This window comes from Kryptolebias marmoratus, linkage group LG17 (genome assembly GCF_001649575.2).
Source record: "Kryptolebias marmoratus isolate JLee-2015 linkage group LG17, ASM164957v2, whole genome shotgun sequence".
Lineage (NCBI taxonomy): Eukaryota > Metazoa > Chordata > Actinopteri > Cyprinodontiformes > Rivulidae > Kryptolebias > Kryptolebias marmoratus.
Window position 1 is genome coordinate 22,066,295 of NC_051446.1, and position 15,849 is coordinate 22,082,143.

At 38.0% G+C, this 15,849-nt stretch overlaps 1 protein-coding gene across 2 annotated transcripts in view; it reads right to left on the bottom strand.

Moving 5' to 3' along the window:
- ttyh2 (tweety family member 2) overlaps positions 1-15,849 on the bottom strand; it is a 57,767-nt gene that overhangs the window by 30,924 nt on the left and 10,994 nt on the right. For both annotated transcript variants that reach the window (XM_017439512.3, XM_017439521.3), the window contains exons 2-3: positions 10,806-10,978; positions 1,866-1,977 (exon numbers count right to left, since the gene is read on the bottom strand). In XM_017439512.3, coding sequence (XP_017295001.1) covers positions 1,866-1,977; positions 10,806-10,978 — 285 coding nt within the window. The remainder of the gene's footprint in view (positions 1-1,865; positions 1,978-10,805; positions 10,979-15,849) is intronic.

Here is a 15,849-nt window from a genome sequence, read left to right on the forward strand (position 1 = left end):
GTGATAGACAGACAGACAGACTCTGTTATGGACAATATAGACAATGTGTGGACAAAAACAATTAATAATTAAAATAAATAATGACTTATCTATTAACAGAACTGTTTAGAGGGGCAAATATTTCTCATTAAAAAAACAAAAACATCATTCTTTTAGGAATAAAATGTGCTAATAATATCATAATACAGAAGAATAAACACAGTTAAAGACTTGTTAGTAAATTATTTTTATCCCATGTTTTAGAGGGGGAACCGATTATTTCAGACGGCTGAAATATTTGGTTCCCCCCTGGTAACTTTTGCAAAAAAAAAGAACAAATGTCTCCAAATTCACAGGACTTGTTGTCCATGATGAGAGGAATAAACACAGTTAAAGACTTGTTGGTAAATTAACTGGTTGTCGTTGGAAAATTAATGATCTAAATAACATTCGACCCGAATGTTATTTAGATAAAAGCGAAATACCACTTCAGGCAGAGAAAACCCGCATAAAAAAATATTACAACAGTTCACTACAAACCCATATGATGCACTCGATCCACTGCAGATTACATGCAGTCTAACACCAATTAGGTGTTGTGATGAGAAGCTNGTTTTATTTTCTGTTTTTCAAGAGTAGTCAGCTTGTAGGGCACCACAACTGCTTCCACCTGCGTCGATCATCATCATCATATGAAATAACTTTTTGTCACAACAAAAAATAGTGGCTGGTGGACAAAATTTTTAATTTCCACCCCTGGTGACAGTTAAGGTAGAGTGTAGCTCGTAATGTTTATTGTGTGATTGCTTCAAACTGTTTTCCTGTTTATGTTTCTTCTGTATGTTTTTTGCGTTTTTTTCTGCATTCTTTGTGCCATTTTAATCATTCATATATGAAAACGTTTAGCTCAGAAAAGACTGATGTATGACTTTTGAACTGTAACTTTTTGAATTTCTTTCCCATAAAAATCCACTGAGCTCCTTCACAAACCTTTTATTCCCCCTGAAATCTATTTCAGTATAGTTGGTCTACTTTGGTTTTCTTATCTTCCTTTTAGCTTCTGTCATGCCAATTTTACCTTAAAGTGATGTTTGATAATTTTAACTTTTGGCAATAGTTTAGCTAAGTTTAACTTTTAGCTACAGTTTTGCTACATAAACGTCTGATGAACTGGTGTGTGAAACTGTAGACCTGAGTTAATGTTGCTCGGCAGCTGATCCAGAACTGGTTAAAATGAGAATAAAATACTCATCGGCAAAGTTCCACATAGGTTTCTGCACTCCAACATGAAAAAACTTCAGTCTAATTTTAATAATAACACAACTTTTGTTTTGTAATAAGTCCATATCAACACTGTTAAATCTGAAGTGAGAGACAACATTTGCTTTTTGGCTTCTTGATATAAAAGGAAAAAGACGTAATGCCACATCATTAGTGAGTCATTGGCAGCGCTAAGCTAGATTTAGACACCTCTGTGATGGGCAGGTAAAAATAGCGTCAGGCGCACACGTTCTGAGAAAATGTGAACTCAACCCTTTGTTTTCTGCTGAGGCCAGGATGGCTGAGAAGAGGTGGAGAGCGTGCTGAGGGAGTGCTGTGTGTGGTGAGAGGCTGTCAGTTTGTGTGCAGCCATAAAAAGCTATAAAACACATGTAAAGGCAAACTAAATGGACTCCTCTGGACTTCCCTCGTGTTTATAAATAGATCAGAACCAGCATTTCAGAGGCCTATGTCCCAACTTGTTTCCTGCTGTATGGATCATTTGAATATTTGAAAACAAATGCAACCTAATGTTTTGAATTTTTACCAACAACTAAATCTTGAACCTATTTAACCCACGACAAGACATCCATCATGTACTATTCATATATTAGTGTTTGACCTACCAGACTGTCCACACCGCCCAATGTGTGATTGGCGTTGTACAAGGAGTAGGTCAGCTGGTAAACGCCATCATTGGTCTCACTGTTGCCATAGAAACCCACACCCACTGCGATGCTGCGGGGAGAAGAGGGGAGGAGGGGACAGGTGAGTCTTTGATGAATTAATGAGAGGAGCAGAAAACAGCAGAACTGCTCAGATTTTAAATTCTCTATGATCAGAAAGAGTTCCTTTGCAGTCATTAAATCCAAAAGTTTGTCAACTTCAAAGACGTTTTAGGACCCCTGCTGAAAAGTCTTGTAACTGACAAAAAAAATTAAGATACCATGAAGAACCTTTTATTACAATTCTGTTAGTTTTGTCCTGCATCTCGTCGTGCATCGTTGAAATAAAGCCTCCAAATTATACATCGAAATGTGCGGCTTAATTAGGAATAGTGCATCGTGACTTTTGGTATCAGTATGTTCTACAATGTAGACAAAAATCTGCAAAAAACAAAACAAAAACCAATGGTAGTCAATGGGAATTTGGCAAAAGAGCCGAGAAAACCAAACCTTTGGAGCTCTACAGCTCAGACGTTCTTCGCAGTAGAAACATCATTTACAGTTTGAACGGGTCACAGAAAGTTGGACTTTACGTGTCTGAACTGGCATGTTGATATCTTTTACTGTTTTTACACATTTGCAGCTTAAGGTTTAGACTTTTGGGAGATTTTTCTATGGTATGTTCAGCAGACAGCTGATGACAAACTCTCAAACTTCAGAAATGTGAAAAAGTTTCAAAACCTTTGCTAACAAACTCTTCTTAGTCTTATAACTCATTTTGCTACATGTACAAATTATAGATAAAATGTCTGGATTTTTGTGTTCTTTCACTCATTGTGTCTCTTACTGCAGGATTTATGGATTTCTCTCAAATCCCCGCAGAATACAGAGTGAACACCCAACCTTCCACAGTTATATTTCAACTCAAAACATCCTTTTCAAAACTGGAAGTGAAGGATCTATATTAACTTCTTCTAATTCCTACATAAAACACGGCACAAACATGTAAAGTCACATGTTTGACCATCAGAGTCTGCAGCTCACGGTTCAAGGATTTATAAGATCTGATTTGTAGTTTTTGCACAGCAACTGTTTGAGACTTTATTTTCAGTCTTTCGGCTGTCTTTACATTTCTTATACAGTTCAAACACCAAAATGTGGGATTTTCTTTTCTTCGTTTAGATTATTACAAAGAAAAGAGAAGACAAAACCTGAAATGAGATTATCCTTCCTGTATGACTGTGCTGTTGTGTCTCCTGAATGCATTCTTGTGTTTCTTCCATAAAATACACATGTGCTGCACATTTCCTTCCTAAGCTCAATGAAATCCCTCTGAATGCTTTCACATCGAAAATCTTTTTTTGTTTTTTTAATTAAACATGTTCAAGTAAAAATGTATCTGATGAGCAGTGAAGCTGTGAAAATTGTTTACATTTCTGCGTTAATTTATGTAAACAACACACTTTAAAGAAATGACAAAATGTTGGCTTTTGGAAAGCATCTGCATAATTTTAAACCCCTTTTGCATATGCAGCCATCCAAGGATTTTAATAGGATCAGCTGGAGTGTAAGCACAAACAAAATACCCACCAATTCACTGCAAACATGCACTCCAGAGTCATCCGAGCTTGACTTTTTCCTAAAGTGAAAACGTGACGCTGCTGTGAGCAGCGGTAAACAAACATGGATTGATTCCAGATGGAAAGCAGAACGTTAGATAGCAAAAAGTGAAGTTAAGTAATGATGTTTATCCATATTTAAATCAGAGAAAGTAAATGCAAATACTGTACGCACTGAGGGCGGGTGAGCGTGCGACGCCACACCTTTCTCTGTCAGCGCGCTCAAACGCAACACTGCAGCAGGAAGTTAAAGCACGCCGCAAATAATAATGTGAGGAGGAGTCAGAACTCACTGCAGAGACAGATAAAACCTTAGTCTTTAAACTTGACACAATAAAAAAGCTAAAGGAGCCAAATATAACAGGTATCCAGAATGAAGATCCTCATCCGAAGAGCTTTCTCAAATGAGAATTGATTCCCAACTCAATTAAAAAAAGCTTTCAACTGGAAAAGTTCCTCAGATGAGAATTTAAAAAGCTCTTTAAGGATCAATAAAGAAGTTCAGTCGTCTTACTGGGATTAAAATAAAAGTGTTTTAAACAAGCCAAGAGAAAACCAACCAAACCTGGAGAAATGGAAGGGATTAACCCTCTCAAGGCAGATGTTGCAGATTTGCAACAGCGAATTGCATATAACTAATTACTGCACATTCATATTTTATGAGTCTTATTTTACTCAGATGATAATTTCCCCAAATATCTGATTTTTCCTGTTACTAAAACTTAATTTGAGCCTGAGAGGGTTAAAAGACGAAAATACCAAAAACAAAATTTACAGACCAGGACAAACGTTACATTTTCACTTCTCCTTGGAAGAGAGCCTCTTGATTTCTGAACTGACATCACCTGAAAGTTCTTATCAATGAACACAAACAGGGCTTTTTAAAAAAAATTAAAATCATAAATTTTCCCGATTATGAAAAGATTTACAGACGGAAGCTGAGAACAGATCAGGTCAGGACCGAAGGGAAACTTTGGCTCTCAATGCTCCACATCCATAAGTCAACGATTCTTTGTCTAAAACTCACCTGGAGTCTGAGAGACCCTGCAGAGCTGCTAACAGTGAGAGCAGGTGGAGCACAACCACAAGAGCTCCTCCTAATTACTGCAACAAGGACACGGTCTCATTAACTGACCTCCTGCAGGCAAACTACCCAAATTGCTGGTTTAATTTGAACCCTCGGGGGGTGGATGCACGTTAATAAAGAAGGAAAAAAAAAAACCAGAAAAGAAACATCAGCATGGCACAGAAACAGATAACAAATGGAGCCAGAAGGGAATTTGAATTCATTGTTGGACAAATTGCAATTTATTTTTTCTGTTTGCTCAAGTGAAACTGTTATAAAATAAGCTTCTTAAATAAATAATAGTCAAGCAGCTTATATTAAAAAAAAATTACATTTATAGACAAAAATATGGTAACATTAATATAAATATTTGTTTGTCTTTTTAGCTCCGTAAACAAAGACGTCTCCACATGCCAGATGTGTCATTTCTGCAGGCGATGACTTCATTCAAAGGACATCGAGTCAGTCAGTCTCTGTCATCACGGCACAAACACTAAAAACAACACAGAACTGGATTTACAGGAGCCCACTGCCTCTCAGGCCGGAGTTTCAGGTCACGACAGAGTTGTCGTGTTTTGGTCAAACTTCATGAGAAGTCAGAGTAAATGTTGAGGATGACTCTCAGCTACAACCACAACAAATCTGACCTCAATATCTGTAAAACTGACTGAACTACAGCTAATCTTTTGGTGGCCATCTTGGAAAGGTTAATCAGTGAAAGTTTCCTTAAAATCCATCCAGTGGCTCCGGAGATATTTTGGCAACAAACAGATATTCCAACACATGTGCACGTAAACAAACACAGGCAACAACATTATCGCTCTGCAGCTGCGGGTGATAACAACATGAAGGTGCCAAAAAGAAACTTAAAAGTAGGAAAACTATTAGAGTAAGAGCAGCTTAGAAACACGAACTTACTTGAAAAAATGCAAATATTTTTAGGGAAGAATTTAATCCTAAATTTATAAAAAGAACAGAAAAAAAAAGAATATTCTCCGTTTTAATCCCCCCCCAAGTCAAGAATTTCTTGTCTTAGTCAGTGAGAAAGAATATCATAGATTAGTGTTGGCATGCACTGAGCAAAAGCTGAACTGTCATGTTGATAAATGACGAAAAGAGGAGATGAAAGATGGGGATAGAAATTCAGGGTAAAAAAAACGTCAGCCTGCAGCAGAAAATAGGCCTTTGGCTAATTTAAATAGATTCTGGCATGTTTGGATTTAGAGACATTTCCCTAAAATGGCAGCAATAACTCCACTGAGAACAATTTTAAGTTGTCCTACTTGAGTCACCTTCAAAAGCCCCTTAATATCCTCTTTAAACACGGACAGCTTATGGACTTTTCGTTCATGCTGTTTCAGAGCTTAGGGTGATCAGAAGGATTGACAAAGAAAAAAAAAAATACATTTCTTAGTTCCTGAAACCTCAGGAATGAAACTCTGAAGCTCTAAAGTTGCTCAAACTGGAGATTCAAACGGTGCATATTGTTTGATCTTGAGTGATCACCTTAAAACAATACTTTCTGAAATGTGCCAAACTATTAATTGATAGGATATAAAATATATACTTCTGTCCCTAACTGTGGTCAGTATGGAGGCATGATGCTTCATCAGTTATTGTACAGAATATTTACAGAGTTAATGTTCTGGATTCTGGTGTCACAGCTGAGTGACATCTGCTTTGGCTTTAATAAAGTTAATCAGAACAGACATCCCTGTGTGTCAGCTCTACCCACTGTCAAACCTAATTAGAGTGAAGAACGGTAAGACTTTAAGCAGGAACAGGAAGATGGCAGCCCCAATGGGACTCTGCAACACCTCCAAACGAATAAACAAGTTTAGAAGATATTATTTAAAAAAAAAAAAACTAGAGAAATTACATTTTCTGTCAAAATGAAATTTTAATGCCGAGAGCTGAGTGACTGATGAGATTTGCCAAAAAAGCTTAAACTTAGTTGTTAAAGTTAAAAAGAACAGAGGCTGAAATGAGCAGAACAGCAGCTAAAAGTAGCAGAACAGTAGCTAAAACCTAAAAGAAGCAAAACAGTAAAATTAGCAAAAGATGCTAAAATAAAATTAGCTAAACAGTGACTAAGAGAAGCCAAAATGATGCTAAAATTAGCAGCTAAAATGACCAAAACTCCAAAATGAGCAAAAACGAAGTTGCAGAATGCTACTTTTATGGGAATTTAAAGCTAAGAGCTAACTCAAGCCAACCCTTACTACAGGATTTATCATAAATGAAGAGATTTAGTTGTCTATTTTAGTTTTTTGTTGTTTCCCAGTTATTATTTTTAGTTATTCTTTGATTCCTTTTTTTTAAAAAATCAAAACAAGATGAAGAACATTTGAAGTGATGAGATGAACATGGAGACAGTTTTAGTAAAACTTCAGAGTAAAACTCATTTTGCAATTCCATCAGTTTTCTGTGACATGTACTGACACGGCTTCAGATGAAGGATAGTTTATTTCCTACAGGCTGTTTTCTCAGACAGCACTCATCTTTTAATCAAATCCAATCAAATCAGGCCAAGTGAGCTCCTCAGAAGTACTCCAGAAACACACACACACCACTCTAAGTTTAGAATTATGAGAAGTAAAAACACGCTGAAACACCAAATATGTCATAGCTGTAGTCCTGACAGTAAACCCAAAAACATTGTGGTTTGGCAAAAGTTCAGTAAAGAAGATGAAGATGAAGATGGTGCTGTTCAAAAAGAGCATTTCCTGTAGCTAAAAAGAGCCTTTATTCAACTAAACTATCAACAAACTGAGACTAGACGTTAACTCTGTTCATTGTTGGCCTGGCCAAAAAAGATCTGTGATTTTTTTAAGAAATAAATGAAAAGCTGAACTCATTTAACAAAATCTAAAATAACCGTTCACTTTATGAGCCAACGTCACAGCATCAATCCAAAAAAAATAAAAATCTCTGAAGCCCCCCTGAACATTACAGACAGTTGCCAGATTCCTCGTCCTCAGCAACTTTCAGCAGTATTTTACTCCTCTAATTTTAAGTTTGGAATATGCATCTTTAATGAGGGAAAGACTGCCACTTTCAGGCCACTCTCCATTTTAAGTAGCAAGACGTAAATAATTAAATGTCACGTAACGACGACCGGTTCTCTCGACGTGGATAGAAACCATTTGTGAGCCTTAAAGGAGAGAAGCTGCTGAATAAATTTGTGACATCAAGTTAAGTGCTTTAAGAAATCCAAGTTATCTGACACACAGAAAGCTTTAATGGTCACCAATTACCTTTAAAATCAAAAGCTCTCCATTAAGTTCCAATAAAGGGTTAGTTTTTAAAATGATTAAACATGAAAGCCACTGTTCTTCATTTCTTTCATCTGCTGTGACCAAACTTTGAGAAACTGCAGCTCAAGACTTTTGAATAATTTTGATTATAGGTGTTAATTTCTGTGTAATTTATAATTCAGATTACATGATGACAAACTGAGGAGAACGGTCAGTTTTTACAGTAAGTCTCTTTGAAAGGATTTACTGCATTGTTGCACATTTCTGCCACGGGATTAATCAATCTGAGGATGCTTTTTCTTTTTCCCCACAACAACCATTGTTTCCTGGATACTGCAGAAAGCATTATTTCCTCTTCCGTATTTCATTTGTAAATTACCTTTAAATGCACTCCCAGTCGCAGGGATTGACAAGAAAACCAAGGAAGAGATGTAAAACATTAGTGGGACTCACAAACAATATTGCTTCAGCCAGTTCTGCTGAGGCTTCAGGGTATTTTACACAACCATGCACCACTGTGTGTTCCACAATGAGCTCAAAAAGTGCAATAATGGTCACGGTTGGGGCCTAATTTAATATCTCTCACCGGCTGATGAGCGTGGCTGTCACATGGTTGAGTTTCCACTACCCTGGTAACAAATTAAATTACCTACTTTTTGCACAGCACATCTTACCAACAGGCCTAATCTGCTGATGCCTGTGCTGACTATGTTGGATCAGACCGTGCGTTTCTGTAAGTTTATTAAAAAACAAAAAGTCTGTGTCTGAAAGCAGCATATGGTGCAGTTAAGCTAATGTTGCTTGCAATCAGAAAAAGTTAGTGGGTCAAAGATTGGATAAGATCCAGCCAAAACAAATAACATCTACTGCAACCCTTCATCTGAAGTGAAATCTGAGGTAAACCCTGAGTCAGACAACTTGTGTTTGATTAGAAAGTTAAAGCAGCCAGAATGATCGCAGCAGGGCTCAAATAAAACCTGGGAGGAAGTGATTAACTAACACGAGGCAGGTGTGAGGATTAACAAACAAAAACTGGGCGGGTTGGGAAGCAAACAGCTCACCAGAAAGTGCTGTCTCTTTCTTCAGGAACGGGGAAATTATTTTCCCAACAACTGCACTCATTTTCAAGACCTGTGTAATAATAATTTGCCACAATAACACCTTTGGTTTGTCATAGTAAGCATTAGGAACTTTATCTCTTTCATGTTTCATAATTTATGATTTAAAGCAAACTATAAAATTTCTAATTTCAATCTCTTCTTTTATCAGCCCACATCTGAGCAAATTCTAGACTGATTTTCTCCTTTTTTTTCTTTTAAATCAGTGTATATTTTTTCTTTGATATAAAAAATAAGTGAAGTCTGTCCTCCAGCTGGCCTGAATGGGCAATAAAACATCCCCATTTCTGCAGTATTGACAACACACTCACTCCAACGGCTTCCACAAAAACAAGTGTCAGAAGGTACAAACACAGCGCCAAATGAAAGATGATTGAGCCAACACCTCATAATAACAGAGGCTGTTCAGTCCTAACAGCAACTTTTGCCCAATTCTTTCATTCTTGAGTCTATTTTATATGAAGATTTTGAAGAAGTCCCACAAAGATCTTCAAAGAGTTTGGGTTATCAGTGAAAAGCTAACCACATCAGTTTCTTACGGTTCAAAGAGATTCTCCAAAGAAAGATCAGAGAGTGGGTTCATCAAAGGAAAGAAAACTACTGACTGCCTTATTATGAAATTAAATCCTAAGTATTTGCAGCATTTGCAGAACCTTTTAGATATTTCATAACACAGGTGGACTAAAAAGCATAAAGGCCATGAAGCTGAACGAAGGCAGGCAGAGGAACCGGCAGGTCGCAGGGTCATCTACAGAAGGTGAAAGAAATATTGCTTCAGTGTATGGCTGTCTGGATGAGTTTTCTTGTTTATTGACGCGACTGAGTTGAGAAAATTCAGCTGCAGACTGACAAGCTGACAGAGCCAGAAAGGTTTGCTGAAGTAACTACCCAGGGTCACATATTGGTGTCGATTCTTAGTCATTCAGGACATGGCAAATCCATGAAAGTTTATGTCTTTCGTGTTTTTGATTCATGTTTCAGTTTGGGTTTATTGTTTATTTTATGTTGTTATTTAGTTACCTTTACGCTTAGTCTTGTTTTCGTTCAGTTTTTGCTTCCTGTCATCATTCACTTCTCCTCAGTTTATCTCTTGTTTTCCTGCCACGCCCATCTTCACCTGATCCTAGTTTGTAATCACTCACCTGTGCCCACTTCCCCTGATTACCCTCTGCTTTAAAACCTGGTCATTTCCTCCATTTACTTGCTGGTCGATTGTTGCTTTCACGCGCTGTCTAGGTTCTGTCCATGTCTTGCCTTGCCTGATCTTGTCTTCTTTGTAACGTTTGATTTTGCTGCCTCATCAGCTTTTTGTTTTCATTCTTTTATTTTAAAAATAAATAATTTTATTTTCCTTGGCACTACAATGAGTCCTCACATTGGGTTCCTTGCTCTTTCCACCCAACCTGACAGTTTAAAGCTTGGAACTCCACACTCTCCAGTTATGAACTGAGAAAGACTCCTGGATGGGAAGAGAAATGACTTCACCTACAGAACAGAAGTCCAGCTGCTTTGTTTGTTTAAAACATTATATTGGTTACAATATATCCATCCATCCTTTGCTTATCCATGGTTAGGCCAAGAAGGTGACAGGTCCAGGAGAGAAACCCAGACCTCCCTCTTCCCACCAACACTTTCCAGCTCCTCTTTCAACTTTTCTGCTTGAGAACCATGGTCTCTAACCAAAAGACTGACCATCTGATACAGGAAATTTCCTACAGGTATAGATATGAATGGATAGCATTTAGAAAGCTCAATCAAAGACATGAGTGGCATTCATCAGCACCGAGCACACATCCATGATAAACAGTTAGTCAAAGCTCATCTGGTTATGTTTTCCTCACCATGTGATAAGGCCGGCAGCGACAGCCGACCAGGTGACACAGCAGGAGTTGGGCTTCTTGCTTTCCTCCTCTTCCTCTTTGCTGCAGCAACACAAACAGCTCAGGTAGATGGCCAAACATAAGAGGTTGAGGCCGAGGCCTGCAGCTGCCACACATCCCAGGAATATGAGAGACTACAGGGGGAGAGAAGGGCAGAGAAGTGATTTTATCTCACATTCAGAGGTATAATAATCACACAAAGAAGTGGCAAATATCTCTCACTGTAATAGAAGCAGCATTATCTCCTTACTCCAAATACAAGGCTTGTCTTCAAAGTTAAAATATCATAACAGAAAATGCTTTTTGTCATCTGATTTTCATTAGAGAAGGATAAAGACAGCTGTTCAAGTTGAATCATCAGGAGCTAATTGTTAAGTGGAATGGATTAAAGCAGTTTATGAACAACTCAAAACTGTGAGAAATACCGTCTGAGTAAACATATTTAGACCAGGTACGTCAGCATGTTAGCTACAGCATGAAAACCTTTTATTGTTTTGCTGTTTAGCTTTGCTTAGCAAATTCTTTTGTCTACAAATCAGAAAATTTTGATATTTATTTACCATTTTATTCATCAGAAGCAATATATTTGAAATAAACGGACAAATGAACTGCACAGCCACTGTTAGCTCAAAGCCAAGAACTTTTATTGTTAAAATGATGTGAATCTACCAGCAACTCAAACTGTGTTTAAGATGAAACAAAGTCCTACATTCAGCCCACCTATTTCCTCACTCGGACTCGTTTGCTGGTTGGTAAAACAGAGAAAGGTGAATATTCAGTTGCTTCATGACAAACTATCTCTTACAAGAGCCATACATAAAAAAACTGTCCTTAAAAACTCTTTTTGTTGTAATAAGTAGGTAAAAAACAGAACATTTCTTCTTCTTCTTCTCTACAAATAGGTTCTCTGTTGAGATCATTATAATGTAACAATATTGTTCTGGGACTAAAACAAACAAACAAGTGGCTCTAAACAGTTACTGTGATTAATGAGTAATAAAAGACATCAAAGCCGATGATTATGTGTGCACCAGCGCTGGTAACAAGGTCAGATGCATCCTGGGAGAATGTCTCCAGTTGGAGAGCACACACCTCCTCGTACATTTACTTCTCCCCTCGTTTTTTCTATTAGCCCCCATCCCACTTTCTGCAAAAGATGGAGTGGGATGACAAAAATAGCAACAAGACTGTTGTAACAGCCTCACATGAATTCTGCATCCATCTGTGAGCAGATGGGGTTTGTTCCAGCGTTTCTTTTTTTTTTTTTATTTCCTTCACACTTCTTCTTCCTTTTAGGTTTGTCTGAAATCTTTCTGGTGCTGTGCCATCTGCTCTTTGGCTGTGATGTCGTGCCTCCTGCATGTCAAGTGGAGGGATTAAAATGCAGAAATGAATAGAATCTGTGAGATTATATCAACAGTTTGTACAAAGTGCCAAGTAAACTGCAAATTGAAATGTCCTGCAGAACACTAAAGACAGGAGCATTGCATAGAACCTGAGATAGATCTGGAAAGGGCAAATTGTAATATAATAGCATTGTTACAGAAAGACGATTTGCTACTGGAAATGTCTGTTTTTTTTTCAATATAAACAATCTTTTCACTTCACGTCTTCCCAGGTTAATAGGGTTTTGTTTTTTATTTTATTTGCACATTAATGGCAGAATTTAACTGAGCAGAAAAACATTGTGCAAGAGGCTCAAAGCTTTAAAAAAATAACTGTTAATATATTACAAATTTACTTAAAAAATAAAGACAGCAAAGCTCAAAAAATATATACAACGTACTAAAAGAATTTTTCACGAATAAAAAACTTTTATCAATGATAGTGTCCTCCTCTGTGACACCAACAATCCTAAAATTATCTCTAGAGGTTATTCCACAGAAATGCTGCTTTATATGTGGTGGAATACATAGAACCTGAAAAGGTGCAGTACCTTTGTGTCTCATTTCGTAGGTTTTCTGTAGAAAGCTGTACATTTATTGAAAAAAAAGCAAAGAAATTCATCAAGAAACAAAAAGACATTTATTAAACAGAAGGTTAAGCGCTTCACGGTTCACAAATGAGACAAAAATATTGAATATGGTCATTTATTTCCAAGTAAAATAACCCAATCTTACATGTTGTTGTATGAAAAGTGTTGGGACAACCTGCACCAGAGGTCAGTTTAGAAGAACTGAAGCCCATTCCTCCTTTTAGACCAGCTTCAACGTTGGCATGTTGGTGGATTTACTCACATAAACGGCTCCTTTAAGGTCCCTCCATGACATTTCTTTTGGATTAAAGTCAGATTGATTTGGTCATTCCATTTATTCTTCTCTTTGCAGCCCTGCCACACAGACTATTGGTAGCCAGTGTTCTCCTGATGGTGGGGCTCACGAACAATAACACCAGTCGATGTGAGAAAGACTTTCAGTCTCATAGAAATGACCCTAGATTCCTTTGAGACTTTGAAATCTATTTCACATATTACTCTTGGATGGCATCGATCGCAAAGATGTTTTATTTTTGCAAAACCTGCCTGACTGGTTTGTTGGAGCTGAAAGCCTTTGAAAATGATTTTGTTAACTTTTTCAATCCTGAAAAGCACCAACAATTCTTGTTGAGATGCCTTCAAGAATTATTTCAGCTCATCCCATCATAAACTTCTATAATGTGTGTTATAAGGGTCAGGGTCCTGTTGGGGATCTATCAGCCTGAAAGCGAGCGGGAGAAGCTTTATTCCTCGTTTTGTGTCCAAGTTTGGTTTAATTGATGAGAGTTGTAATGAGTTTGGTGTAACTGAAGCGAGATCAGTGAAAGAGAAGGCGATCTGGGGCTCAGGTGGATAATACGAATGTTGGGGCGAGGGGGATGGGTGGGAGACAGTCTTAGATTATTTGAATTAGGGGAAATCAGGGGGAGAGAAACCCTGCAGCGCACACAAACACTGGGGCCTCCAAAAGCCGCTCTTATCGTCATGGAGACATGCAGGTTAGTCGGTGCCCTTGCGAAAAGGACAGATGACGAGTGAAAGGGCGAATTATCACAGCCTATTTGAATTAGGCAGCATGTGACAGGCTCGTTTAAACCGCCGCGCCTCTGTCTTGTGATTCATCTGCAGCCAGGCAGTACAGAGAAAGGAGGGAATGGAGAATGGGGCAGAACGGGGAGAACCCAAACAGAAAATCGTTCACATTTGAGAAGGCTGGTTGGAAAACCTGAGGGTAAATATGAAAAGTAAAAGTCTTATGTTTAAATATTGGTTTGTGTCGTTCAACAGAGTTCAGACATTAAATTGAACCTACAACCACAAACAAAAATACATGGAGCTTAATAAACGATTAACAGTCGTAAACAACCATTTCCCTGTGTTTTTTGCTCATCTTTCTTTGCAGTAGTACAGCACAAAAAAGCTTCTAAATTATGGAAAACCCATTCAGGGAAAGACTGAACACACACACACACACACACACACACACACACACACACAGACCTACTACAGCAAACCCATCACTTGCCAAGTACTCCAACCTTCCATTAAGTCCAAAAAAACACCATTTATCTTTTACTGACCGCGGTGCATGCACACGTTCTCTCCTAGGTGAAATGAAATTGTCTGCTCTGACCACTTAACTTCGACCAAAATTAGTTCTTAGGAGTTTCCCATAAAAGCCCAAATGTGTTATCACCCCATCATTATTTTACCCTCTGCTAACTCAAGAGGCTCTACTGTCCTTCCTCCCTCCTCTTTTGTTTCCTCTTTGGAGCCTCTACAGATGAGGGGGGGTTGGGGATGAGCACGAGGCTGGAGGCAATTATGCGACAGGGAAGAAAAGAAAGAGGACCAAGCTGGGAGTAAAGGCAGCCCCTGACAGAGGGAACACAAAGGGAGGATGACATAATGATGGAGGAAAGGATACATGTAGGTAAGAGTAAGGCAGCAGGGATGAGGAGGTTAGAAGACAAGGGATGCAGGGTGGGCAAAGAGAAGGCAGGAGGACAAAACTGTGTGCTGGATGTGTGTTTATAATGCAAAGAGACGTGGCTAACTCATCCATAGAGCCACCTCAAACACACACTGCGTCTCTCAGCTCAGCCCAGTTTCTCTTCTGTAACAAACCCTGCTGAAGAAGACTTCTGCCCGAGGCTGAAACGTTGCATAATGCTAAATACTGAGCAAATCTCAATGCTGAATCTGCTAAAATTAACTTATGAGAGCATAAAAAGACAAACCAGCTGTGCTACCTCCCCCCACTGATGATTGATTAAGTCATCTGAAACATGACAGATGAGTGAATTCAGAAAAGTTCATATAAAACAAAAGATTTGTAGAAGGGATCATTTACAATCCAACATTCTCATGTGGCCCCTGGATGAACTAGTTCAGCTTGAGTACAATATGTAATCAAATTAAGGATGCAGCTTATCATTGGCCCTGTTATGTAAAGCCATATTAGGTCAGTTGTTTGCATTTAATCTACACCAACAGAAAAATAAAAGGACACAATTCAAAGGTCCGTCAGTTTAAGGGTCTTTTTTTAAAAATGTAGAATTTAGTTGGTTGGATTATTAAAAACAGCTTCAAAAACCATTAAAATTCAACAATTCAGAAACAGATGAACTTACAAAATGGATAAAAATGAACAGAAAAGCACATGGACAAATATAAAAAGTTGTTTTAATCATTTCTCAGTATATGTAAATTTGGATTTGAAAAAAAAAGTGTATCAATAAAACTTTTATTTCATTTTTTTCCTCAATCTGACACAATTAGAAGAAAATTCACTACATAAAATGCAACTAACCAGAATAAAAAAATTCACAACAAACAAAGGTAGAGATTTAGACACTCACACATACACACACGTGCACACACACACTTATAGGACAAAAGAAAAAGCTTGATAAATCAGTGATGACCCAAGGCAGAAATGACCCAGAGGGCATTTAGGATCCCCAAAGACACATAAGAGGCATGGTGAAAGCTGGGGGGATGGAGGGGTGGTGGTGTGTGTGTGTGGGG